The sequence below is a fragment of the Eurosta solidaginis genome, chromosome 4, assembly GCF_040869045.1.
Source record: "Eurosta solidaginis isolate ZX-2024a chromosome 4, ASM4086904v1, whole genome shotgun sequence".
Classification (NCBI taxonomy): domain Eukaryota; kingdom Metazoa; phylum Arthropoda; class Insecta; order Diptera; family Tephritidae; genus Eurosta; species Eurosta solidaginis.
The window spans coordinates 22,570,092-22,594,791 of NC_090322.1; the positions used below are offsets into that span (position 1 = coordinate 22,570,092).

A 24,700-nucleotide genomic window follows, 5' to 3' on the forward strand; every position below is an offset into this window, starting at 1 on the left:
AGTGAGTGCAGGGCTTCTATCCGTCGTTGTTCTGGGGGTGAGTCATTATGATGGCTATCTTTCGGCCAGTCAGGAAGGGAGTGTACGAGCCACCTTGGGCCGTTCCACCAGAGTGAACAGTCGACCAAGTCCTGGGGTCGACATCCCCGAGTGCCCATATCGGCTGGATTTTCTCCACTGGGTACATGTCGCCACGTTGCGTTACTGACATTGTCGAGTATCTGGGATACGCGGTTTGCTACATAGGTTTTCCATGTATGTGGTGGCTTTTCGAGCCAAGCCAGCACTATGGAGGAGTCTGTCCACAGAGTCAAGTTGCTCCCTGTGAGTTTAAGCGAAGTTCGAATATGCTTTACTAATTTTGAGAGTAGTAACGCTCCGCAGAGCTCTAATCGGGGAAGGCTCACTGTTTGTAGGGGTGCAACTTTACTTTTTGCTACGAGTAAGTGAGAGGATATAGAGTTATCGCTGTGTTGAACTCTTAAGTAGACGCAGGCACAATATGCCTTTTCAGAGGCGTCGGAGAAACCATGTATCTGAGTGGGCACGTTGGGGGTGAATTGAACCCAACGTGGAATTTTTATATCTCCAATTGCTGAGAGGTCTTCCGTAAAGGATTTCCATTTGAGAAGTGAACCGGGTTTGATGTGCTCATCCCAATCCGTTCCTTCCATCCAGAGCTGTTGCAGGAGAGTTTTTGCTACTATCATTATAGGCGATAGCCATCCTGCCGGGTCGAAAAGTTTCGCGACGGACGAGAGAATATATCGCTTGGTTGCCGAGTGTGCGTCTGATATGGGGTTGTAAGAATAAGAGAAGGAGTCTTCGAGTGCGTTCCAGCGTACTCCAAGAGTTTTTGTGGAGCTTGAGTCGTGGAATTTTAGAAAGTCCGCATCGAGAAGATCAGATTCGGGGATTGATTCCAATATTTCTGGGTGGTTCGCTGTCATTTTTTTGAGTGGGAAGCCTGCTGACTTTAGTGCTTCGATCAACTGAGTCATGGTTTCGCGAATGGACTGTATGTTATGTCCGCCTGAGAGAATATCATCCACGTAGGTCTCTCGCAGGAGAACGTTGGTAGCGAGGGGGAGTTCGGCTTTGCAGTCTTCTGCGAGCTGCTGCAGGGTGCGAATCGCCAAGTAGGGAGCACAGTTAACACCGAAGGTTACTGTTTTTAATTTAAAATCTTCTACTTGGCCTTGAGGAAATTGACGAAAGAGTATTCGTTGGAAGTCTTGATCTTCCTTGTGGACATATATTTGCCGATACATCTTCTCAATGTCGCCGTTAAATACATATTTGTAGAGTCGCCAGTTGAGTATAACGACCATTAAATCATTTTGTAAAACGGGACCTGTATGAAGCACGTCGTTGAGTGAGATGCCGGAGTGAAATCGTTTGGATGCATTGAAAACTACTCGGACTTTAGTAGTTTTACTATCGGGTTTGAGTACGGCATGATGTGGTAAGTAAAACGAGAAATACTTTCCATCACGTATAATTTCCCGAGGGGTTGTGGGCTCCATATGATCTAGGGTTAAGTATTCCGCTAAGACGTTGGAGTAGGTCGTTCGAAGCTCTGGTTTTTTCTCAATGCTTCGTTCTACGCTGAGGTATTGTTGCTGAGCAGCGGGTCTAGAGTGCCCTAAAGCTATTGAGTTGGGAAACGAGTCTTTAAATGGGAGTTTTACTACGTAGCGGCCATCATTTCTTCGGATTGTGGTACTTTTGTAGAGCTCTTCGCATATTAGATCATCGTCTTTGAGAGAGGAAGCCGATGGCACTTCTTCTTGTTCCCAAAACCTTTTGAGTAGGTCTTCGAGGAACTCCTTTTGCGTTTCAACTACTTGAGTTGAGAATGTTGAGATCTGTTCCTTAAGTGGCCCGCTTAATATCCACCCGAAGATTGTGTTCTGGGCTATTAAACTTCCAGCTACATTGGTTTTGAGGCCCGGAATCAGTATTTGAGGGAGTATGTCGCTACCTAGTACCATATCTATCTTGGCAGGCGCGAAACAGTTGGGGTCTGCTAGAGAGAGTGTTGAGTACTCTTTGAGGTCTATATAAGAGACTTTAAACGTTGGCAAGAATTGCGTCAGTTGAGGGAGTATGATCGCATTAGTTGCGATTTTAATATTGAGATCTGGAGAACATATGGTGATTGAGCACACCTTATCTGCTTTCTGGACTGTTCGTCCGCCCATTCCCAATATTTCGTAATTGGTCTTTTGAACGGGTAGACCAAGTAGCTTTTGTATTCTAGAGGTTACAAAAGTTTTTTGGGATCCTTGGTCCAGAAGAGCACGAATATTAAAGGTTTCTCCTTTGTGTAACACGGGAATGTTTGCTGTAGGGAGCAAGGTTCGCTCTCTACTACTAGAGAAGTGTGAGAGTACGTTCTTCGTGCTGTTTTGAGGAGCTAGCTCAGAGTTCATCGATGCCGCTTGTTGAGAGGTACAAGGCTTTTCTTCATCGATGGTCACGTGAGATGTGACGAGATTTTTCTTCGGTTTTGAGCTGTTTTGCGTTTGGTTGTTGGCTGAGTAGTGTAGGAGGGAGTGGTGTCGCTTTTGGCAGTAAACGCAAGTGAAACTGCTTCCGCATTGTCTTTCTGAGTGGGAGTAAGCCAAACAGTTCTGGCAATACCTGTTTTCCCTTACGAATTTGTTTCTATCTTGAACTGAGAGCTCTTTAAATTTGACACAATTCATCAGCGAGTGATTACTGTTGCACAATTTGCACGAAGCCTGCCTTTTTGGGTCAGTGTGCAATGAGTGTGTCTTGTTCCTTGAGTGGAACGAGTTATTAGTAGGAGTAGAAGACCGCGGGGTGAAATTCGATTGATTAGGCTTTGGTTTGTTAGGCCTATATGTGGTTAGGCGTTCAACCACCTCATACCGAGTAGTCAGAAACTGGTCCAATTCGGACCAAAGAGGTAACTCCTTACGAGAGTTGAGGGATTGCTCCCATAAAGCTAGGGTTTCGTCTGGCAATTTGGAGGAGCAGAGATATACTAGCATCGGGTCCCAATTAGCTGTGGATACTCCGTTTGCCTGAAGGGTTGAGAGGCAATTATTGATTGTGGTTTGCACATATTGTATGCGTTCACCATTTTCGCTGGTTACGGGTTGGATATTAAAGAGGGTTTTGAGCTGGTTGTCGACGAGAATTCTGCGGTTTTCATATCGATGCTTTAATGCATTCCACGCAAGCTCAAAACTTTGGTCATTAAGCGGGTAATTTTTAATAAGGAGGGCTGCTTTACCTCGGGTTTTTTGCCTCAAATGGTAAAGTTTTTGGGCAGGAGAGAGTTTGGGGTGACTAATGTACACTGCAGTGAACATGTCCCTAAAGGATGGCCAGTCTTCATATCCTCCGTAGAAGACCTCTGTGTCACATGCAGGTACCTTTAAATAATTGGGTTGATTAGAAGGGGGGAGCGTTGCTAGCGGAGTCGGATCGGTTCTGCTAGCTTCTTCTGGGGCTGGCCTAATACTACTGAGGATCTCATTTATCCGTAGTCTCGTATTTAATCCTGAATCGTTGATGTGGTCGTATCTTTCCTCACTCGATTTCCTTATTGTCTCTTCAATGTTGCTCATCTGAAGGTTTTCATTCGCCATGTCCACCAAAGCCATGTGTTTGTTTAGTTGCTCCAGATAGGTCTTGAGGCCAGCTTCCGAGTGGTCAGTTTCCGCAATGTTCCACCACTTGTCGCAAAATTTCTCTAATCTTGTGGCTTCAAACATGAATTTTTTATTAAAGATTGCTGCTTCCTCTTCGTCACTCTGAGATTTCGCTCTTGTTTTCTTTGGTGCTTGGGGTAGAAGGGATTGTGGTTTTTCTTCACCTGTGCCGCCCATTGTGAATTTAATTCAATAGGAAGAAGTTGATTTAGGGGTTCTAAAATTGTATCAAAAGTTTCAGGGTGATTTGAGTTCTTTTGACCCACTGTATTTTGAGTTGTTTTTTATAAGTTGAGGGCCACTGTACTTTTGACTAGCCGGATTTGCATAAACAAGTGAGGGTGGGAAATACTTGTCTTAGCGCATCTAAGTCCAAGTATGTTTATGTGCATACAAATATATATATTCAGCGAACAGAAATAAATAGTGTTGGGCGGAGTTAATTTGCAAATTACCTAAATTAAATGGTGTTATAATAAGTACACCTAAAAGGAATTGAGAGAGTCAATAATGCGCTGATTAACTTTGAATGTTTCAGGGACCGAAACAGCATTAAATATTTTGCAGTTTTAAGGCGGAGTTTGCCTTTTGATTTGGGACGAATACATATGTGTATATATGTAACTTTTGTACTTTTGTAAGTCGCAACCAATATCTAAAGTAATTTATTCTAGGAGAGCAAATTTGTTGTGGTGGCTGTGAGAAACGGTATACGGTAAAATTTTAAGGGGAAATTCTAGTATAAGACCCGACAAATCTTACAGCGGATTGGTATATAAGTAAATATGTGATATGGGTATGAGTATATATGGATATATGTAAGAATCACAAATTTGATAGTATTACCAATATACCTATGTATATATAAGAAGAGCTTAGCGGAATTTTATTAAATGAGAGAGATTTGCGCAAAGCGGTGTTTTGTACGGATTCTTTCCAAGATCCTGTCAACTTTACCGTAGATGAGTGCGATTATTTGCTTAGGGGAATTCCGCTGCACTTATATATGCATATGTTTTGGGCAAGGTGTACTTACTTTGGCATATTTGCTTTTACCACCTGATTTTTCTGTTGCTGGATTGTTGTTGTTGTTGTCGCTCGGTGTCGCTGATGCTGTTGCGCTAGCGGCAGTACTGCTTCGTTGTTGTTGCGTCGGTTTTGCTGCCGGGTACCACTTTTGCAGGTCTACTGCTCGTGGTTTAAAAATTAAAAACTTTGTGGATGCGTTTCCAAACCACTTTGAAAATCGTTTTTTTTTTTTGTAAATTATGTCTAATTTGGTTTTATTTTTATTTTTTTCAACAAGCGCTCCACGTTTTTTTTTTTTTATTATAAAAATTCTTTTATTTTCCTACGTTCTTTCCTTTTTTAATATTTTCAAACTTTTGTTTTTCTTCCTGTTTTTCGACAACTTTTTCTATATAATATCTCTTCTTTTTCTTTTTAATAATTTCTAGGTTTTTATTCCTTTTTTATTTTCACCGTCTTTTTTTCAGAACTTGGCCACTGTAGCTTCACCGTTTGCGTTCTTCACTTCACCTCACTCACTTTCTCAGTAAAATTGGATGCACTTTTGTTGCTTTTACTTTTTCTGTACTTGTATATTTGTATTCTTTAATATTTCTCACTTAATTTGTATTTTTATTTTATTTCTAATAATTTTTAATATAATGTATATATCGTAGGTATTTTGAAACTTTTGTTTGTCTTTCTATGTTTTCAGCACTTGTAATGTATTTTTTAAGTATTTTAAAAATTTTGTTTCTTTTTATATTTTCAGCACTTTGTATTAGATTAATATGTTAGCGCGTCGCGTCTACCGGTTTTTAGTGTTTTAATATATTGTTTTCAATGTAATTAATATTTAATTATTATTTTCACTATTTCCTAGGTCGCTAGTTCACTGTATGGTACCAAAGGACCATGTGTAATTTATGCACTATGAAGTTGGTGCACTGAGGGATTAAGGGGCGGTAGTACGTCACTTTATCAAATAAAAAACGCGATAACTTTCAGGTTAAACGTATAAAAAATATAAACTTTATTTTTATTTGTTGAATTATTTAATTTAACAATTTTCACGTTTTCGTAGTTATTATATTTAGCGGCGTGATTAGTTAGGTTGATGGCGAATAACTCACTTTACAACGGCCCAGCACATTCCACTGGACCGTTTACTTCTTTTGCTGAGAGCATACATATGTATGTGGGTATACATAGATATGTGTACGCTAAACAGTAATTATGTTTCTTATTTACAGGGTTCTTCAAACAGGTAAATATACATGGTATTCCAAAAAGGGTGAGTATAGAATAAAGGTAAGTAATTTTAAGCAAATATTTCATATAGGTAAATATTTCAAAGGTAAGTAAAAGGTAAATATTTATAATGTAAGTATTAGAAATTAATTCATTTCAGTATAATTATAATTTTTCTTTTCAGATAATATGTATGTATTATATATATAAATTTATTTTAATCCTCAAACTCTATAAGGTTATCGCTCATGTCTTCAACAATCAGGCTGGTTTCAATACGCGACAAAAAAATTACAAAAATGGACAAAGTGTGTGCTGGATGACAATATTTTGCAACTGGAACCACATCAGTACATTGAATACACGGAGCATCGATTACGCCATTTTGAGATGAAACAGCGTGTTTTCGAACAGCGCAAGGTGACTTGATTGAAATTTCAAACGTACGTGTGCCGCGAGAAAGCTGCACGAAAGCAGCTCATCGTAAACACAAACACAAACATCGTACAATGATTGTAATTGGAGACACGGAAATAAATCGGAATTCACCCGTTAAAAGTTACGTTCGAACACCCAATCGAACGATCGTCAGACATTTACGATCGAATGGTGGGGATGTACTGCGAATCGGGGAATTTCGTACCACCAAACTGTACAGTCGATGTCACTGCAAAGCCAAAACAAGTCTCTCTCCACATCGATATCAGTTTTGCCAAAAATGTAATATCTCATGGAACAGGGACGTAAACGTCGGCAAAAATATCCTCCTCTTGGGCTTTCATCATCACCTTATGGGACTGGAGATGCCTGAAGCATTTCAGCAAAGCGTGCAGAAACAGAAACCATCGACGACGACAACGGCAGCAGTTTAGACCCCAGCGGGTAAGGGGGTCAGAATATACCCGCGGTAGGTATGCCTGTCGTAAGAGGCGACTAAAATACCAGATTCAAGGGGTGTGTGGCGCAACCCTTCAGGTTGCCAGCGCAATATATAGCTTCTCCAAATCCAACTGTCAACCTCACCTATCCGCGGCGAATCCTGTTTCACTAACAGACCAGGCTCTGGCGACCCCAAGCTCCTCATGGATCTTGGGGGTGGGGAGGGAGGGGATGGCCTGAAGGTTTAATGTGGCCACATAAATCGTTCCCGAGATGGTCGGGCTAGCACCTTATTGGTGCTGTGGTACCGGAGCGTACCGGATCTGCATCCGGCAAAGGACCATCACATCGATAACACTCCCCAAAGCCTTCGGGGAGCAACCTTATCGCTACAACAACAACAACAACAACAACGGCAGCAGCAGCCGAAATCGACGATCAAAGGAGGCGAAGGATAAATGAAAAAATAAAAAACATAATGCAGATTGTATTTTGATATTTTGTTGTATTATGTTGATTGTATGTTTTTTTAACAATAAAAATGTACGATTTAGCCTTTTCTGATTGGTAGCGAAAAATCATGTATTGATTTTTTTCTGCCTGTTAGAGGGTTACTTAGGATATATGCAATAAGTAAGCATAGTTACTAGCACATTCAGGTACTAGACAGTTTGTTTTTCCAACGATCTGATATGACCATATCACCTTCTGGTTGGCACTTTGCTTATTCGTTTCGAGTTTATCAGATGCAATTTTAAGCGGTAGTTGTTCCTTTATATTTGATACATTTTACTTTGGGAAATAAGTAATTAAAAAAAATCTCTGAAGAAGTTTTTGCATTCTGCGAAATGTGAAAAATAACATAAATTCAGAATAACATTTTACTTCAGTTCACTGGATCATATAATTCCTATTCTCAGAAAGCTGAAGGCCAAATCATTGCTAGAACTGTATAAAAAAACCCAGAATATTTGGTATTAAGTCATGTACATAAGTTGTGTAAATGTATAGTCTACAGTCATTTAGTCTATTAACGTTTGGCACTGAGGTGCTCTCAAAGACTATCTTCAAGTTTATAACAGTTGCTCAATCTAATTTTTATGCATACCAAAACTAGTATGTGTTTTCTTGCACTTCATAGTTGAATTGAAACTCAACAGACTCGATTTAAGCAAGAGCACAGCTTTTATGCTCTGTTATTCGTCATTTTTAATATAATATAAATTGATTGTATTGATTTGAGATAAATTGGCTGAAACCTCGTAGTCATGATTGGCAGCGGTGCAGTGAAAAAATGCCCGCGGAAATAAGGCTAAAGATTTAATTAATCAAAATGCTTAAACTAATAAAATAAAAAATCGATAAAAATGTGATATGAAAATTAGAATTTGTAGTTTCACAATAATTTACTTTACATCCTTTCTTTATTCAATTCCCTTTCGACGGCTAAGTGGAATATCACCCTTACTCTGCAACAGTCTGAAAGCGCCCTATCGCAGAGTTTGAATTCCTAGTTAGGGCGCTTTTTGAAACAAGTTTTTTCAGATAGCACGTTTTTGAACTGGAAGCCGAGACTCAGTCGTCGATTTAGTTTATTTTGTTTTGCTTTTATTTTACCATACAATTTTATATAGTTATTTTATTTTACTTCTTTTTTTATAAAAAGGGAGACGGTCTGGAAAGAAATGATGTAAAAACCTTCAGCCAAACTAAAAATACTAAATGTATCCTTTAAATGCATTTTCAATACATTTTTTTACTCTTAAAGTAAAGTGCTGATTTAACTATTTTAATTAAGTTGAAAAAACTTAATTTGAAAAAGCTGTCAAACATTTTGTGATTTATTTGTTTAAAATACCGAATTATATAATCTCTATATTCTTACTATTAGATGTATCAAATAGTATTAGCTTTGTCCCACCCGTGACAAAAAAGTCAAAAAGTGTTATTCTAAATTTAGCAAGTCGTTCTTTTATTTCATATTGGTTATACAGTGGGAAACTCTTTTTAACCTTATGCAACAAGTCAGTTTTGAGTTATTCGAAGTTGTTAAGGAATTATTCAACAATGAGTGAATGTCCCACCCGTGACAAATACGTAGAAACAGTTGTTACAGCTTATATCAATTTAGGTAACGGATTTGTTTAGAAAGTTACGCTCGCATACATTATTTCCTTGCGCGTTATTTCGTGGTATCGATTGGCAAGATACTTTTGCTAAGTTCTTAGAAGGCAATAAGTTCCATACTTCCGAATTAAAATGTCTTCATATACGGGGTACAGTTTCCCAGTGTACCATATTTTCGATACTTCCGTTTCATAATAATATATATATAATTGGGAAAATTAAAGGGCAAGTTTCCTTTTCAGCAAATAACAAACAAAAATTTAAAATTTCGTTTTTCTAAAAAAATTAAAATATTCAATGAAAAGCTTTTTTTCGACGGTCCTAATGTTCATAGAAAATATGGGAAAAATGTTACATAAAGCACGTAATAAGTATAACTATATAAACTATGCAATATAATTTAAAAAAAGTAAACCATGCTTCCTTTCCATAACGTATGTCTTTATAACATTGAAAAGATAGAAATATTAGATTAATAGTCAGCTAAAAAAAATTTAATTTTTGAACATCACTAACGGTCGCTAAAAACAATGAAAAGCTATAAGCATATTTATAAATACGATTTAATATAGTGAAGTCGGGCATTATGTACATATGAGAGAAATATTAAATTTTCAAGCTGTATCTTGACAACCCGTTGTAACTTAGTCTTGCTTTTTTGCATATTAGTTGAAGTCTAATAGTAGAACAATTCTACAAAGGATAATTTACCCCATACGGAGCTAAAGGCATTTTAACGCTCATCTCCTCTCAACGCTCAACGCCTCTCCTGATCACAAGCATCAATAACTTTACAGAGCTATAGAATTTCTTTTATATACGCTTGTACCTACACATTAGAATCTAGCGTGTGATTTGCATTTTAGGACACATTTAATCCCAATTTAGCTTCTGCTTCCTTTAAGGCCTTCATATTACGCTCACGTGTCTCTTCATCATCGTTTAGATGTTGAGCAGAGTGTACACGCAGCTCAAAGGCAAAACGAAACGCTGACGGGCACAATTCACATCTATAAACATTTTCACCAATGTGCAGGCGCATATGTCTAATACGATCATTACTTTGAGCAAAAGCGCGCTCGCAGTAGTTGCACTTATAGGGTTTTTCTCCGGTATGGGTACGTATATGACGGCGCTGATCATCCGCTCGAACAAAGCTATTTATAAGAATCGCAATAATAACTGTTATTTAACTTATATATTTTTAAGAGATAATGTTGTGATAACTTGCCTTAATTCACAATATTTGCATTTAAATGGTCTTTCACCATGATACAATTTATGTCGCCGCAATTCTCCTGATTTGGCAAAGCTGGCACCACATACATCGCAACCGTGTGATTTGTCTGGTTTCTCTTCACCCATTCTCTGGTGACGTTTAAGATGTTGAGCTAGGTTACTGTAGATAATAAACAAATAATGCGATTATAAATATGAATATCTAGATATAATAATTTACTGTTGTATTCTATATACATAGTACATATCATTTTGGATAATTATTTTACCCAAATGCTTTCCTTAATCTAGACTTAACGTACTATACAAAATACAGTTCCAAATATGTCTCTTAACAAGCCATGCAGTCTAAATCATTGTTTATATAACTGTACTGAGTACTGAATTCCCCATGGTTTATACTTCAAAAATTGTATCAACTCAGATTGAATCCTATTCATTTCGCTGTTTAGTCCTTTACAATGCAAAAATAGAATAGAGTTCCTGTTGAATATCCAGAAACCTGAGCATCTCAACAGACATCTGATTGATGAGCCAAGGGGCTTAAGGAGTCATCTCCGTAAGCACTATGAGGAAATACGGCACCCGGAGAGGCGTTGAGCGTTGAGAGGAGATGAGCGTTAAAATGCCTTTAGCTCCATATGGGGTAAATTATCTTTTGTAGAATTGTTCTACTATTAGACTTCAACTAATATGCAAAAAAGCAAGACTAAGTTACAACGGGTTGTCAAGATATAGCTTGAAAATTTAATATTTCTCTCATATGTACATAATGCGACTTCACTATATTAAATCGTATTTATAAATATGCTTATAGCTTTTCATAGTTTTTAGCGACCGTTAGTGATGTTCAAAAATTAAATTTTTTTTAGCTGACTATTAATCTAATATTTCTATCTTTTCAATGTTATAAAGACATACATTATGGAAAGGAAGCATGGTTTACTTTTTTTAAATTATATTGCATAGTTTATATAGTTATACTTATTACGTGCTTTATGTAAAATTTTTCCCATATTTTCTAGGACGGTTCATTAGGACGGTCGAAAAAAAGCTTTTCATTGAATATTTTAATTTTTTTAGAAAAACGAAATTTTAAATTTTTGTATATTATTTGCTGAAAAGGAAAATTGCCCTTTAATTTTCCCAATTATATGTATATATATTATTATGAAACGGAAGTATCGAAAATATGGTACACTGGGAAACTGTACCCCGTATACGAAGACATTTTAATTCGGAAGTATGGAACTTATTGCCTTCTAAGAACTTAGCAAAAGTATCTTGCCAATCGATACCACGAAATAACGCGCAAGGAAATAATGTATGCGAGCGTAACTTTCTAAACAAATCCGTTACCTAAATTGATATAAGCTGTAACAACTGTTTCTACGTATTTGTCACGGGAGGGACATTCACTCATTGTTGAATAATTCCTTAACAACTTCGAATAACTCAAAACTGAATTGTTGCATAAGGTTAAAAAGAGTTTCCCACTGTATAACCAATATGAAATAAAAGAACGACTTGCTAAATTTAGAATAACACTTTTTGACTTTTTTGTCACGGGTGGGACAAAGCTAATACTATTTGATACATCTAATAGTAAGAATATAGAGATTATATAATTCGGTATTTTAAACAAATAAATCACAAAATGTTTGACAGCTTTTTCAAATTAAGTTTTTTCAACTTAATTAAAATAGTTAAATCAGCACTTTACTTTAAGAGTAAAAAAATGTATTGAAAATGCATTTAAAGATTACATTTAGTATTTTTAGTTTGGCTGAAGGTTTTTACATCATTTCTTTCCCCAACCCAGGCGTAGTCACCCGTCACTTACCCCCAGAGTGGCGACGTCTCCCCTTATGCACTTCAGAATTCTGCAGTTAAACTGTAATGGACTAACTGGGAAGATTACGGAGATAGTCGATTTCATGAAGCGGCACAACATCCGCATTGCTGCGATTCAAGAGACTAAACTCACAGCAAGATCTGCATTGCAGACCTGCTCTGGGTATAACGTCCACAGGAAAGACCGCGAAAGCGGAAATGGAGGCGGTCTCGCGTTTATGTTGTTGTTGTAGCGATACGGTTGCTCCCCGAAGGTTTAGGGAGTGATCGATGTGATGGTCCTTTGCCGTTTACAGATCCGGTACGCTCCGGTAACACAACATCATTAAGGTGCTGGCCCGACTATCTCGGGAACGATTTATATGGCCACATTAAACCTTCAGGCCAATCCGGTATTTTAGTCGCCTCTTACGACAGGCATACCTACCGCGGGTATATTCTAACCCCCTGACCCGCTGGGGGACCGTCTCGCGTTTATCATACACCACTTTGTGCAATATTGTATATTTGATCCTGGCATCGACCGCAGGGACAATGTCTTAGAACGTCAAGGCCTATCTGTCCGGTCAGGCGATGCAAACCTAGAAATCATCAACATCTACATCCCTCCTGCCACCTGTTGCCCCAATGGATACCGCCCTAATATCAGGGCCTTACTCACTGGCAACAATCGCATTATCTTAGGCGATTTCAATGCCCATCATGATCTATGGCATTCAAACTTGCGGGAGGACAGTAGGGGTGAGATGTTGGCGGATCAAATAGAAGAAACGACGTTCTGCACAATAAACGGAGACGCCCCCACACGTATGGTAGGAAGCTGTCACAGCTCGCCAGATATCTCAATCGTGAGCGCAGAACTCGTAAACTGCGTCAACTGGCAGCCGATGGTAACATTGGCATCCGACCACTTGCCCATACTTATTTCGCTTGAGCGTAACGCCGACTTCATCGTCACTGAAAAACGCACTTTCATAAAATTCAAAAAAGGAAAGTGGGAAGAATATAAATCCTTTACAGACAGCCGCCTAGCTGCCCTCCCTATCCCGACTGATGCCCGCCAAGGGGAGCGTGCCTTCCGTAAGGTCATTAAATCCGCTTCGGCACATTTCATTCCCGCCGGGAGAATTCCCAAAATCCGGCCCCACTTCCCGGCGGAGGCCGCAAACTTAGCGAGAGAACGTGACCTTATAAGACAGCTTGACCCAGGCGACCCCCAAATAAGGGATATAAATCAGATTGCTTGTACATGAACACAAGCGGGCGAAATGGGAGGAGCACCTAAGAGGTTGTAACCTCTCTACCGGTGTGGGTAAACTTTGGTCCACCGTAAAGTCCCTATCGAATCCGACTAAGCACAAAGACAAAGTTTCCATCGCCTTTGGCGACAAAGTGCTGTCGGACGCGAAAAAATGCGCGAGCGCTTTCTGCCGACAATATATAATGCATCCTACGGTCGACAAAGATAGACGGAGAGCCAATAGACGCGCACATAATCACAAATTCAGCGCGTCACCAATCACCATCACCGCTAAAGAGGCTGAGGACGCCATTGGTCGTGCTAAACCATCCAAAGCAGTGGGCCCAGACGGCATAGCCATGCCAATGCTTAAAACCTAGGGAAAGAGGGGTCAAATATTTAGCACATGTTTTCAATCTGTCTCTTTCCACCTTTGTCATACCTGAGAAATGGAAAATGGCCAAGGTGGTCCCGCTACTAAAGCCTGGGAAACCAGCTAACATAGGTGAGTCGTAACTTCCGATATGTGCAATGGATTTAAGCTTCATATATAAAGATTTTACTTTTATTAGAAATTAAATGACAACATGAGCCACTTTTAGACTTCAAGATAGTGCATCACCTTTAATAGAACAATTAACTTTTTTTCATGATCATACATTAATAATTTTAATTATAATTCTCCTATCGCCAGTGGCAAAGACGCTTGAAGCCATTCTGCTCCCTTATTTCCAAGCAAATTTACAGCTAGCCCCTCATCAGCATGGCTTCAGAAAACTCCATAGCACTACCACCGCGCTGAATGCCATTAGCACCCAGATAAATTGCGGTTTAAATCAATACCCCCACCATAGAACAGTACTCGTAGCGCTAGACCTATCAAAAGCTTTTGATACGGTCAACCATGGCTCGTTACTGCAGGACCTGGAATGGTCTACCCTTCCCCCATGTCTTAAAAGGTGGACCGCAAATTATCTGGGTGGTCGGCAGGCATCGGTGCAATTTAGAAACGAAACATCAAAACCAAGGAGAATTAAACAGGGGGTGCCACAGGGTGGTGTCCTATCCCCACTTTTGTTTTATTTCTACATATCTAAGCTACCTTCACCACCGGAAGGAGTCACAATCGTTTCCTACGCCGATGACTGCACAATAATGGCCACAGGCCCAGGCCCAAAGATCGATGCGCTATGCAATAAAATAAACGGCTACCTCCCTGATCTCTCCAGTTTTTTCGCCTCGCGAAACCTGGCATTATCACCGACTAAATCTTCCGCGACCTTATTTACAACATGAACGCCCCAAATGTCGACCATTTTGAACATCCACGTCGATGGCACTACGCTACCGACTGTCCGACACCCCAAAATCTTGGGTGTGACGTTTGATCAGGATCTACATTTTGTTGAGCACGCAGCCGCAATTGTTCCGAGAATTCAGAGCCGTAACAAAATCCTCAAATCCCTCGCTGGCAGTACTTGGGGAAAAGATAAAGAAACGCTCATGACTACATACAAAGCAATTAGCCAGCCGATTACGTGCTACGCGTCACCCATATGGTCGCCAAGCCTAAAAATCACCCACTGGAAGAAACTACAGGCCTGCCAAAATACTGCTCTCAGAATCGCCACGGGCTGTCTTCTTATGTCCCCAGAACACCATCTGCATAATGAGGCAAGAATACTCCCCATCAGGGAGAGAAATGAGATGCTGACCAAACAGTTCTTGTTGAATACCCAGAAACCTGGGCATCCCAACAGACATCTGATTGATGAACCAGCACCGCCTAGGGGCTTAAGGAGTCATCTCCGTAAGCATTTTGAGGAAATACGGCACCTGAGAACCCAGCCGTATGAAGTGAAAAAACACAAGCAGGTCCTTGGTGAACTCCATAAACAGGCGTCGGACCTTTATGCCGGGAATTGCCCGGTGAATCCAGTACTTAACGAAAATTATCCAAAACTTGCGGAAGAGGAACGCATACTCCCCAGGGAAACGCGTGTCACTCTTGCTCAACTTCGTTCTGGATACTGTAACAGGTTAAACTCTTACCTATCCAGAATCAACCCTGACATACAAAATGTATGCCCCGCTTGCAATGTGTCCCAACATGACACCAACCATCTCTTCAATTGTAATGTGGAACCAACGCCTCTAACACTGGTCCGCCCCTGTTGAAACGACAAGTTTCCTTGGACTCCCGTTAGAGGATATTGATGACATTTTGTGATCGGTCACGGCTATTAGGTGGGGCGAGCATTGCTACAACAACAACAACAACAACGGCACCCGAGAACACAGCCGTATGAAGCCAAAAAACATAAGCAGGTCCTCAGTGAACTCCATAAACAGGCGTCGGACCTCTATGCCAGGAATTGCCCGGTGAATCCAGTACTCAAAGAACAATACCCTAAACTTGCATCTCTTCAATTGTAATGTGGAACCAACGCCTCTATCACCCCTCTCATTATGGGCCACCACTGTTAAAAGAGCAAGTTTCCGTGGAGTCCCGTTAGAGAATATTGACGATAATTTGTGATCGGTCGTACCTATTAGGTGGGGCGAAGCACTGCTACAACAACAACAACAATAATATAGACATGGGTATTACAAGCGTTGGTTCCACATTGTAATTGAATAGTTGGCTGACAGTCCCAAAATGCACTATCACAGAATATATAAAACAAAGAGCGCCATAAATCAAGATTTGTTGGAAAAGCGTGCTATCTTAGATATTTTTTCATAAAAGCCTTTTCAATTACCTTGGCTTTAGGAACACCTGTAAATTCATTTTATGCAATTAATTTAAAATTGAAAAATTATATTTTAAATTGTATGAAGGTTTTAGGGGTATAAAAATGGTACAGCCGTGGTAATTTGGCACATAAATTCGACCTGTCAAAGGACTGCCCACATCCTTAGCACCACAAAAAAAAAAAAAAAAAAAAAAACAGTTTCTTAAACCGGTTTTGTACTGTAAACAGGTTTTATTAAGTTGCGCGCGGTATTGTCCCGTTTGACGTTTAGAAGGTTTTTGTCCTATTTTGGATGTTCTGTGTTAACAAAATCCAGTTTACCGTGAATACACGGAAAGTATTAGTAATTTTTTGTACCTAATTACATATACCTTTCCTTTTCTAAGATCTATACAAATACAGAAGGGACAAGATATATTTGTAACCACAAGTTAGAAACGCGCCAGTATATTTGAGCTTTGGAGATATTGCAAAGGATTATTTTATCTATGAGACATTAAAAAATAGTTTGACATACATCTAAGCTATGTAACTGCATCGGCAGCAATCCCCTAGGCGGGTTAGGAGGCTCAGAATATACCCGCGTCAGGTATGCCTGTCGTACGAGGCGACTAAAATACCAAACTGATGCAAGGGGTTGTGTAGCGCAACCCTTTCAAAGTTTTTCCTGCCCTGGGCGAGTCCTGTTTCTTTAGCAGCCGAGGATCTGGGGACCCCAAGAGGGTGGGCGGGCGATGTGGCCTAAAAGGTTTAATGTGGTCATACTAAATCGTTCCCGCGATGGTCGGGCTAGTATCTTAATGATGCTTGCTACCGGATGGTACCGGATCTACATCCGGCAAAGGACATTAACACTGCTACTGTAACAACAACATCATTCGCAGCAATAGTTGCACATTTTGAAATATTGCCAAGTTAGTGAAGTTATTATCGCTTGTGACCCAAAATATATGTATATATGAGTTTGAATTGTAATCATTACCGTTCCGTAACGAATGTTGTCCCACAGTGAGAACACAAGTACGGTCGCAGGCCTGTGTGTACACCTATATGATCACTCAGCGCATTCGAATCTTCAAAACCTGCAAATAAACGTTCCTTAAATTGCATATCAATAAAATTGTATTATTGTTTTAAAATCCTTACCTTTTTTACAAAATTTGCATTTATGCTGTGCAAATTCCTTTTGAACTGTTTCGTTGGAAGTATGCAAACGCATTTTATGCCGCATTAATGTATAGTGATTGCTAAATGTGTTCCCACACACATCACAAGGTATATGCTTATTAATGGTCTGATGGGTAAAATGTCTTAGTCTTTGATGTCTAGCTAATAAAAGTGGTGAATTGAACGTTCTCTCACATTGATCACAACGTATCTTAATAGCAATTTTCTGCGATTTTTCAGCAGAGTGTTGACTTCTATTATGCCTTACTAACGAAGACCACCTGCTAAACGTTATATCGCATTGATCACAAGTTGGCGTCCTCTTCACTTTTTTGTCTGCTCTGTTGCTATAATGCACTGCTCTTTTATGTCTCTCTACGGAAAACTGGTTGCTAAACGTTTTCAAACACAGATCACAAGTTGCCCTTTCCTTTGGCATTTCTTTAAAATGTGGGTCGGTAGTATGCTTCCGCCTTTCATGCCTTATCAATGAAGATCGCCTGCTGAACGTGGTCTCACACAGGTCACATTGTACAATAACTTTTTTTTTTGATGTTACAGTAAAATGCCGTATCCGTTTATGTTTCGCTAATAATTTCTTAGATATAAACGTTTTTTCACACAGCTCACAAGGAAGCTTGCCAGATGGTGTATGTGAATTGTCGATAGAATGTTGTTGGCTTATATGCCGCATTAATGTAAACCGTCTGCTGAACGTCACGTTACATAGTTCACAAGTTGGTCTTGAAATGGCTTTATTGTGCCTACGCCTCATATGTCTAGCTAATGCAAATTTGTTACTGAGCGTTTTCATACACAAACGACAAACAATGTTTCGTGACTGTTCATTCGTTTTCTTATGGCACATATGGGCCGGAGAACTACAAAGAGAATAGGTTTCATAAATGAATATGGTAATATTGATTTAAAATAAATAAATTAAATATTTGTACTTACGTCATGCTGACTTGCTTTTCATCAGTTTCTACTGTTAATTCTTCGTCTTTTACAGTGGCCGCTGATTGTAATGTTTCATAATCACTATATTCAATTGTGGGCTCATTCAAGAATTGTTCATTTTTAAGGAATTCGCTGAGATCAATTTGCGAATCCTCACAATGTTCCATTACTTCGTCATTGCCGTGTATAGTGCCAGCAGCACTTGCTTGTTGCACTTCTGAAAAGCTTTCCCCAGCCTCCAAATCTGTGACTTCCAAGGTTAACTCTGGTGCCAAATATTCTTCCGCGCTTATTTCATTTCCAACTGATGGCTCAGGATTTGCGTCTATATTTCTTTTCGCAATCAGTTCACGCATTTGCTGATCGGACTGCGTGCACATTTGCTGGAATCTATACGCACTTAGCAATTGCTGTACGCAATCTAAGCAAATTTTCTTTGGAAGCTCATCAAATAGATGCACTTTGATTTGCGGCATTGTGTTAGTTATCAGTTCCGCAATTCTTTTAGCGCCACATTCATCAATTGAATCAAATACATATTGCCACTGCTGCTCTGACATGGCGTTGGGTTCTACTGAAGTTGCTTCAACTATTTCATGCATACAAGTACGACAAAGGCTCTCTAAATATTGCTCACTCATTATATCCATATTGGTGGACTTATTTCTTTTAATTGCTCCAACTTTGATACAATGATTGAATTTTTCTGTAAACAAAAAATGCTATGCGCACCGATTTGGCGTACAGTGATGAGCATAGCCGATGCGATTAATCAATATGGAGGCCAATATATCGGGTATTTTTTATCGATATTCTAGTTCTGGTATCCGGACCGTTCGTTGAATTGCCAAAGGAATATATGATTTTCAAACTTCTGTTGATTTGTAGAAGGGGCCCTAAAAATGGTAAAAGTCTAGAATAGGGGTTGACTGCTACTACGCGTCCGAAAATATTGGAAGAGGTGTCAAAAGACGCGTATTGACTTCGATAACAATAAAAGCCTTCCGCGATTTACAACCAGATTGACTGAATTTTTGTATGTGTGCGTGTCGGGTATTTGACGCTTGCCCCGCGACTATCAAATAAAAAGCCATCAATCAACATTTGTATTGAGAAACCGCAGCGTTCGGACGTGAATATGTCGTCATCGGATGATGACTTTTTTACTTGCAACTACAGCAGTTTTATTAAATAATAAAAAAAATTAATAAAAATTTTATTAAATAATAATAGAAGCTTTGCATTCCATAAAGCTGCTAAACATTGAAAATTTTCAATAAATTTTAATATGAATTGCTGTTCTTCCGCGCACTTGTTCATTTTGAATGTCGACACAAACTAAACACAACACTGCGTTTTGTCAATCACACCGCGCGACTATCAAATAAGCTAGCGTCAAATGAAAAAATCAAAAATTTTTGATTTTCATCAACGTGTAGCTGACAACAAATACGTGTGTCACGAAGCCACGCGACTGCACTAACACACACAAATTCACAAATGGTTGTAAATCGCGGAAGGCTTTAAGGAAAAAAATGTATCACTGTCCGGAGATATTTGCACTTCAAGATGGCAATTATCACGTGGTTGTTGTAATGTTGTGCACTGAAAAAAAAAATCTAGACTATTACCATAAAAATGAAATCCTCTAGGAAGCTCTTAGTTATCGAAATATAAGCTTTTAAATTTCGAAATTTAGTGATATTGCAATTTAAGTCCCGCACCTAAAGTTAGGGCCGCATAGGGGTACCCAAAGACGCGTTTTTTAACTTAATATGCCAAGGATCAGAATCCAAGAGGAAATTAGTTTTATTCAACCGTTTAATGCCCGGTTTTCAGTGCGAGCTTAAACTACAGTTAAAGTTGACTTCAACTGTAGTTTAAATTCGTACGAAAAACCGGTCGGTACTATTGTCGCTTGTTCCGTGGTTGCAATTAAAGACATTAAGGTCGCGGCACAATGAATTTTTTCATATAGATGCGTTCAACGCAATATTATGCATTCCAGTAACATCGCCACAATCAACCAAGATATTGCGTTTATAAAAATGAAGGAACTTCAGACTTGGCAATTGAAGTTTATTTCGCTTTGCCCATTCACATACAAAATTTCGCGAAGCACTGTTTTAAACATTCCGGTACCAAGCCCGACCATCTCGGGGACGATTTGTTATGACCACATGCAACCTTCTAGGCCATACCGCCCTGTTGTTGTTCTTGTTATAGCGATAAAGTTGCTCCCCGAAGGCTTTGGGGAGTGTTATCGATGTGATGGTCCTTTGCCGGATACAGATCCGGTACCACAGCACTATTAAGGTGCTGCCCGACTATCTCGGGAACGATTTATGTGGCCACATTAAACCTTCAGGCCATTCCCTCCTCCCCACCCCAAGTTCCATGAGGAGCTTGGAGTCGCCAGAGCCTCGTCTGTTAGTGAAACGGGATTCGCCGCTCGAAGGTGAGGTTGACAATTGGGTTTGGAGAAGCTATATACTGCGCTGGCAACCTGAAGGGTTGCGCTACACAGCCCTTGAATCTGGTATTTTAGTCGCCTCTTACGACAGCATACCTACCCCGGGAATATTCTGACCCCCTAACCCGCTCCCGTCCTCTCTCCGTGTCCTGTTGTATTCAAAATCTTCATAATTTATTGAACAATTCCTCTTCTTACACCAACTGTAACGAATTTGGTGCAATTCCGCTTATTTGCAGCCTTCTACTAACGTTCGTATCGCTAAACTGTTGAATAAATAACTCCAATATTCAATAATGCAAAATGGTCTTTATTAGACTACTTTGAAAATACTTCACAATAACACTTATACTTTGCAACTGATAGCGTGCTTAAATCAAACTGATTCTGGTTACTCATATTTCGCTCCTTTTATATTCTCTGCTGTCTCGTTCGCATACTTCTAAGCGTTTATCCTTCTTCTAGAATGTACTACTTGGTTACCAGCTATAAACTTACCAGCTATGAACTACAGATGCACGTTTATAGCCTCTCGCATAGCCATATGCGCGTGTATATGTGAGTAATACTTCCACCGATGATTGCATACTTATGTATCTCAAATATATGCATGTGTTTGTGCGTATCTCTCCGCTGCTTGTATGTACATATGTGTAGACATAAAGATTAATTTATTTATGTACATATAAGTGACTGCTTAGTAGCGGCTTAGAGATGATAGTATCCCTTAGTATTGCTAATATTCGTCACACTGCCCTCCACCTAAGTCTGATCGCCCCGATCAGACAAATCTCTCGATCTAACCGCTGCTAGCATCTCCAAATGAACCACCCTTCTATTTCGTGGTTTCCAAATGGCTTGTATGCGGTAGATGTATCACTGATCTTCTTCACAACTTTGTACGGGCCTTCCCAACTGCACCTAAATTTGGATGGAACACCCTTCCGCCGGTGAGGGTTGTATAGCAGTACCAAATCTCCCTCCCGGAAACTTCCCGAATTATTGTTCTAGTCGTGCCTGTGTTTCACCATAGTACTCATTATCCTGATTCGTTCCCTCACACTCTGTAATCGTTGGTCCTTCATTTGGCAAATTTAACGCGTACAATAAAAAACCCCGTTTCATTGGATATGCGTTGTGTACGCTGTGCGTTTAATTTGCTGTGTCTTCTCTGGTTGCTGACCAACGATTAATTCGAATTAGTCATGTACAAACAGAGCAAGCTCACAGTGTCAAAAATTGTATATTTTATTTTCACATGAATTCAAAGTAACGGGAAAGTACATATGTGTATGTTTTTCTGACTTCAATTTAACATTGTGGAAACAAATAGAATATAATAGAATAAGCGAATTATGTATTTACATAAACGGATATATGAATGTATGAGTAAACTTCAAATGAATTATAAATGTATACGTGCTATGTTCATGTGTGTATAGGTACGTTTGAATACGAATGATCGAATGTAAGAATGGAAAAAGATAGGTCGCAATAGATTATAGAGCGTGTGAGCGTATTGTGGTATAGGGTAGATGAGACGTTCTGCGATATTCCCACCCCCGTGAATCACCACGATTCACTAACTTCAGACCACGTCCAGAACGGCTAGCTTGGACACTGCTCGGCGTTTCACTCCTGTTGTTGTTCGCATCTCAACTTGTCTTATTTCACCATCTCGGCCAGGGTATAATTCCTCTACAACACCGCGACATCATTATCTTCGTGGTACGTTGGGATCACATATGAATACCAGGTCTCCTTTGCTTATCGGGTTTCTTCTTTGGCACCATTTGACAGGACGGCTCAGTGTTGGAAGATACTCTACTATCTAACGTTTCCAAAAATGATCTCTTAACTGACGAGCGATCCGCCACTGCTGTCGTAAAGCGCAAGTATCAGTCAATACTTCGTTTGCTCCAGGCGTCTGTGCAATGTTAGGCTATAGCATCAAAAAATTGTTTGGTGTTAAGGGCTGTTCTTGCTGTGCATCGATGGGCAAATGTGTTAATGGGCGGGAGTTGACAATGTTTTCCGCCTCGATCAAAAAACAGTTAAGGGTATGTTCTCTTGGTGCAACTTCTTTGACAGTTTGACGTAAAACTTTCTTCACGGATTGCACCAATCGTTCCCAAGCTCCTCCTTCAGCTGGGTTAAACGGCGAGCTGAAAACCCATTCGACACCCCGATTCGATAATTCGCCTTGTACCCTTTCGCAATCGAAGACTTCGGTGAATCGTTTTGCTTCGTTATTAACGCCAACGAAATTTTTTCCGTTATCTGATCGGATCCTTAGGGGCACACCTCTACGGTTTATGAAATTTCTTATGACCGCTATACAAGAGTCGGTGCTTAGATCATGAGCTATTTCCAAATGAACCGCTCTTATAGTAAGGCAAGTAAAGAGTGCCACCCACCTTTTTGCAGTGCTGCGTCGAACAGTGACGTTTAATGGACCGAAATAGTCTAGGCCAGTGTACGTAAATGGCCTAATGTATGGTGTAAGACGGTCGACAGGAAGGGGTCCCATTAGCGGAGGCACAGGGTTTGTTTTTCGAATGCGGCAGACTTGGCAACTAGCGACAACGCTACGTAAAATACTCCTTAGACGTGGTACCCAATAATTGTTTCGTACGGCACATAATGTTGCTTCGGTGTTTTGGTGCCTCATGACCTCATGATGATGCATTATAACCAATTTCGTGAAGACGTGTGTTGACGGCAATATTGTGGGATGTCTCGTGTTCACTGGTAACCAACTGGCAGCTTCGATGCGCCCTGATACACGTAAGATCCCTTCTTCGTCGAGATATGGCAAGAGCTGTAGCACAGAACTTTGACGAGATATTTCTTGCCCACTACGAATTTGCTGTATTTCCATCCCGAAAGCTTCGTTTTGAACAATGCAGTGTAATAGACGTTTCGCGGCTTCCAAGTCGCTGACAATTAAACCATAGCAATTATTTCGTTTTTCAACTTGGCGGCGACAAATTTTGGTAAACAAGATCACCCAAGCTGTATCAACCTGGTTAGAGAAGAAAAATTAGTAAAATTTATAAATTTGCAACTTACAACGTTCAATGCGTATTGCGGCCGAAGCTCATCATTGACGTGGTCAAGGTTAATTTCCCCAATGTCTTCAGAGGGCCATTCACTTTCTGGTTGGCGCAGAAATGAGGGGCCATTTACCCAGCGACTGTTCTGATCAAATGTTATTTTGTGAATAACTCGCGTAGCTTCATCAGCTACGTTTTCATTTGTAGGTATCCATCTCCAATTATTTAAATTTGTGACATTTAGGATTTCGGAAATCCTATGTTGAACAAATGGCTTGTATCTTCTTGTTTCGCTTCGAATCCAGTTTATGACAGTTTTTGAGTCACTCTATAGGAAAAACTGGTTAATGACTACTTCGTGTTCTTCACGTACGGTTTGCATAAGTCGAGTTCCTAGGACTGCTGCCTGGAGTTCTAGGCGTGGTAAGGTGAGAGGCTTTAGTGGAGCACATTTGGACTTTGCGCTGACGAAGGCGACACTAATTTCATCGTAATGGTTTTTTGCTCTCCAGTGGAGAATGCGGTCTCGCTGGCGTGTACAAAGACACGCAGCTGCAATTCCTCTGGTTTACCAATGGTAAAGTAAAATCGTGGAACGTGATATGCTGTCACTGCTGGTAATTGTTTACGCCATTTTTCCCACGATTCAATTATCTTGTCAGGCAATGGCTCATCCCAATGCTACGTTTCGCGCATTAGCAGCTTCGCACCAATGACGTAGTGACTAATGAACCCTAGTGGATCAAATATTGACATGACCACACTAAGAATCTCTCTTTTGGTTGGTGGTCTGTCACCTTTAATAACAGATGCATTTACTTTGTGAAATTTTAATACGAAGTTAAAACAATCTATACTTGGCTGCCAATGAAGACCAAGCACCTTTTTCAATAATATACCTTCTTTTATACCCATGGTTTTTGTTTGATCGACGCCGTCCAAAGCGGTGACAACCTTAGCGGAGATCGATGTAAAATTCCGTAGCTCGAAGCCAGCGTTTAAAT

At 39.9% G+C, this 24,700-nt stretch overlaps 1 protein-coding gene across 1 annotated transcript; it reads right to left on the minus strand.

Moving 5' to 3' along the window:
- Nucleotides 1–9,496: 9,496 nt before the first annotated feature.
- On the minus strand, nt 9,497–18,915 carry LOC137249246 (zinc finger protein 879-like). Its single transcript, XM_067780565.1, has 5 exons — nt 18,165–18,915; nt 17,187–18,088; nt 17,023–17,122; nt 10,183–10,350; nt 9,497–10,108 (listed from the first exon to the last, which is right to left on the minus strand). The coding sequence occupies exons 1-5, from the start codon at nt 18,815–18,817 to the stop codon at nt 9,814–9,816; spliced, it is 2,118 nt and encodes a 705-aa protein (XP_067636666.1). The 5' UTR covers nt 18,818–18,915; the 3' UTR covers nt 9,497–9,813.
- Nucleotides 18,916–24,700: the final 5,785 nt, after the last annotated feature.

Bases quoted from the DNA above. Each gene is read 5' to 3' on its own strand.
- LOC137249246 (XM_067780565.1), bottom strand. From the start codon at position 18,817: ATGGATATAATGAGTGAGCAATATTTAGAGAGCCTTTGTCGTACTTGT. The intron at 18,089-18,164 runs GTAAGTACAAAT...TTCTCTTTGTAG, and splicing joins GAAAAGCAAGTCAGCATGAC to TTCTCCGGCCCATATGTGCC. The intron at 10,109-10,182 runs GCAAGTTATCAC...TCTTATAAATAG, and splicing joins TGCAAATATTGTGAATTAAG to CTTTGTTCGAGCGGATGATC.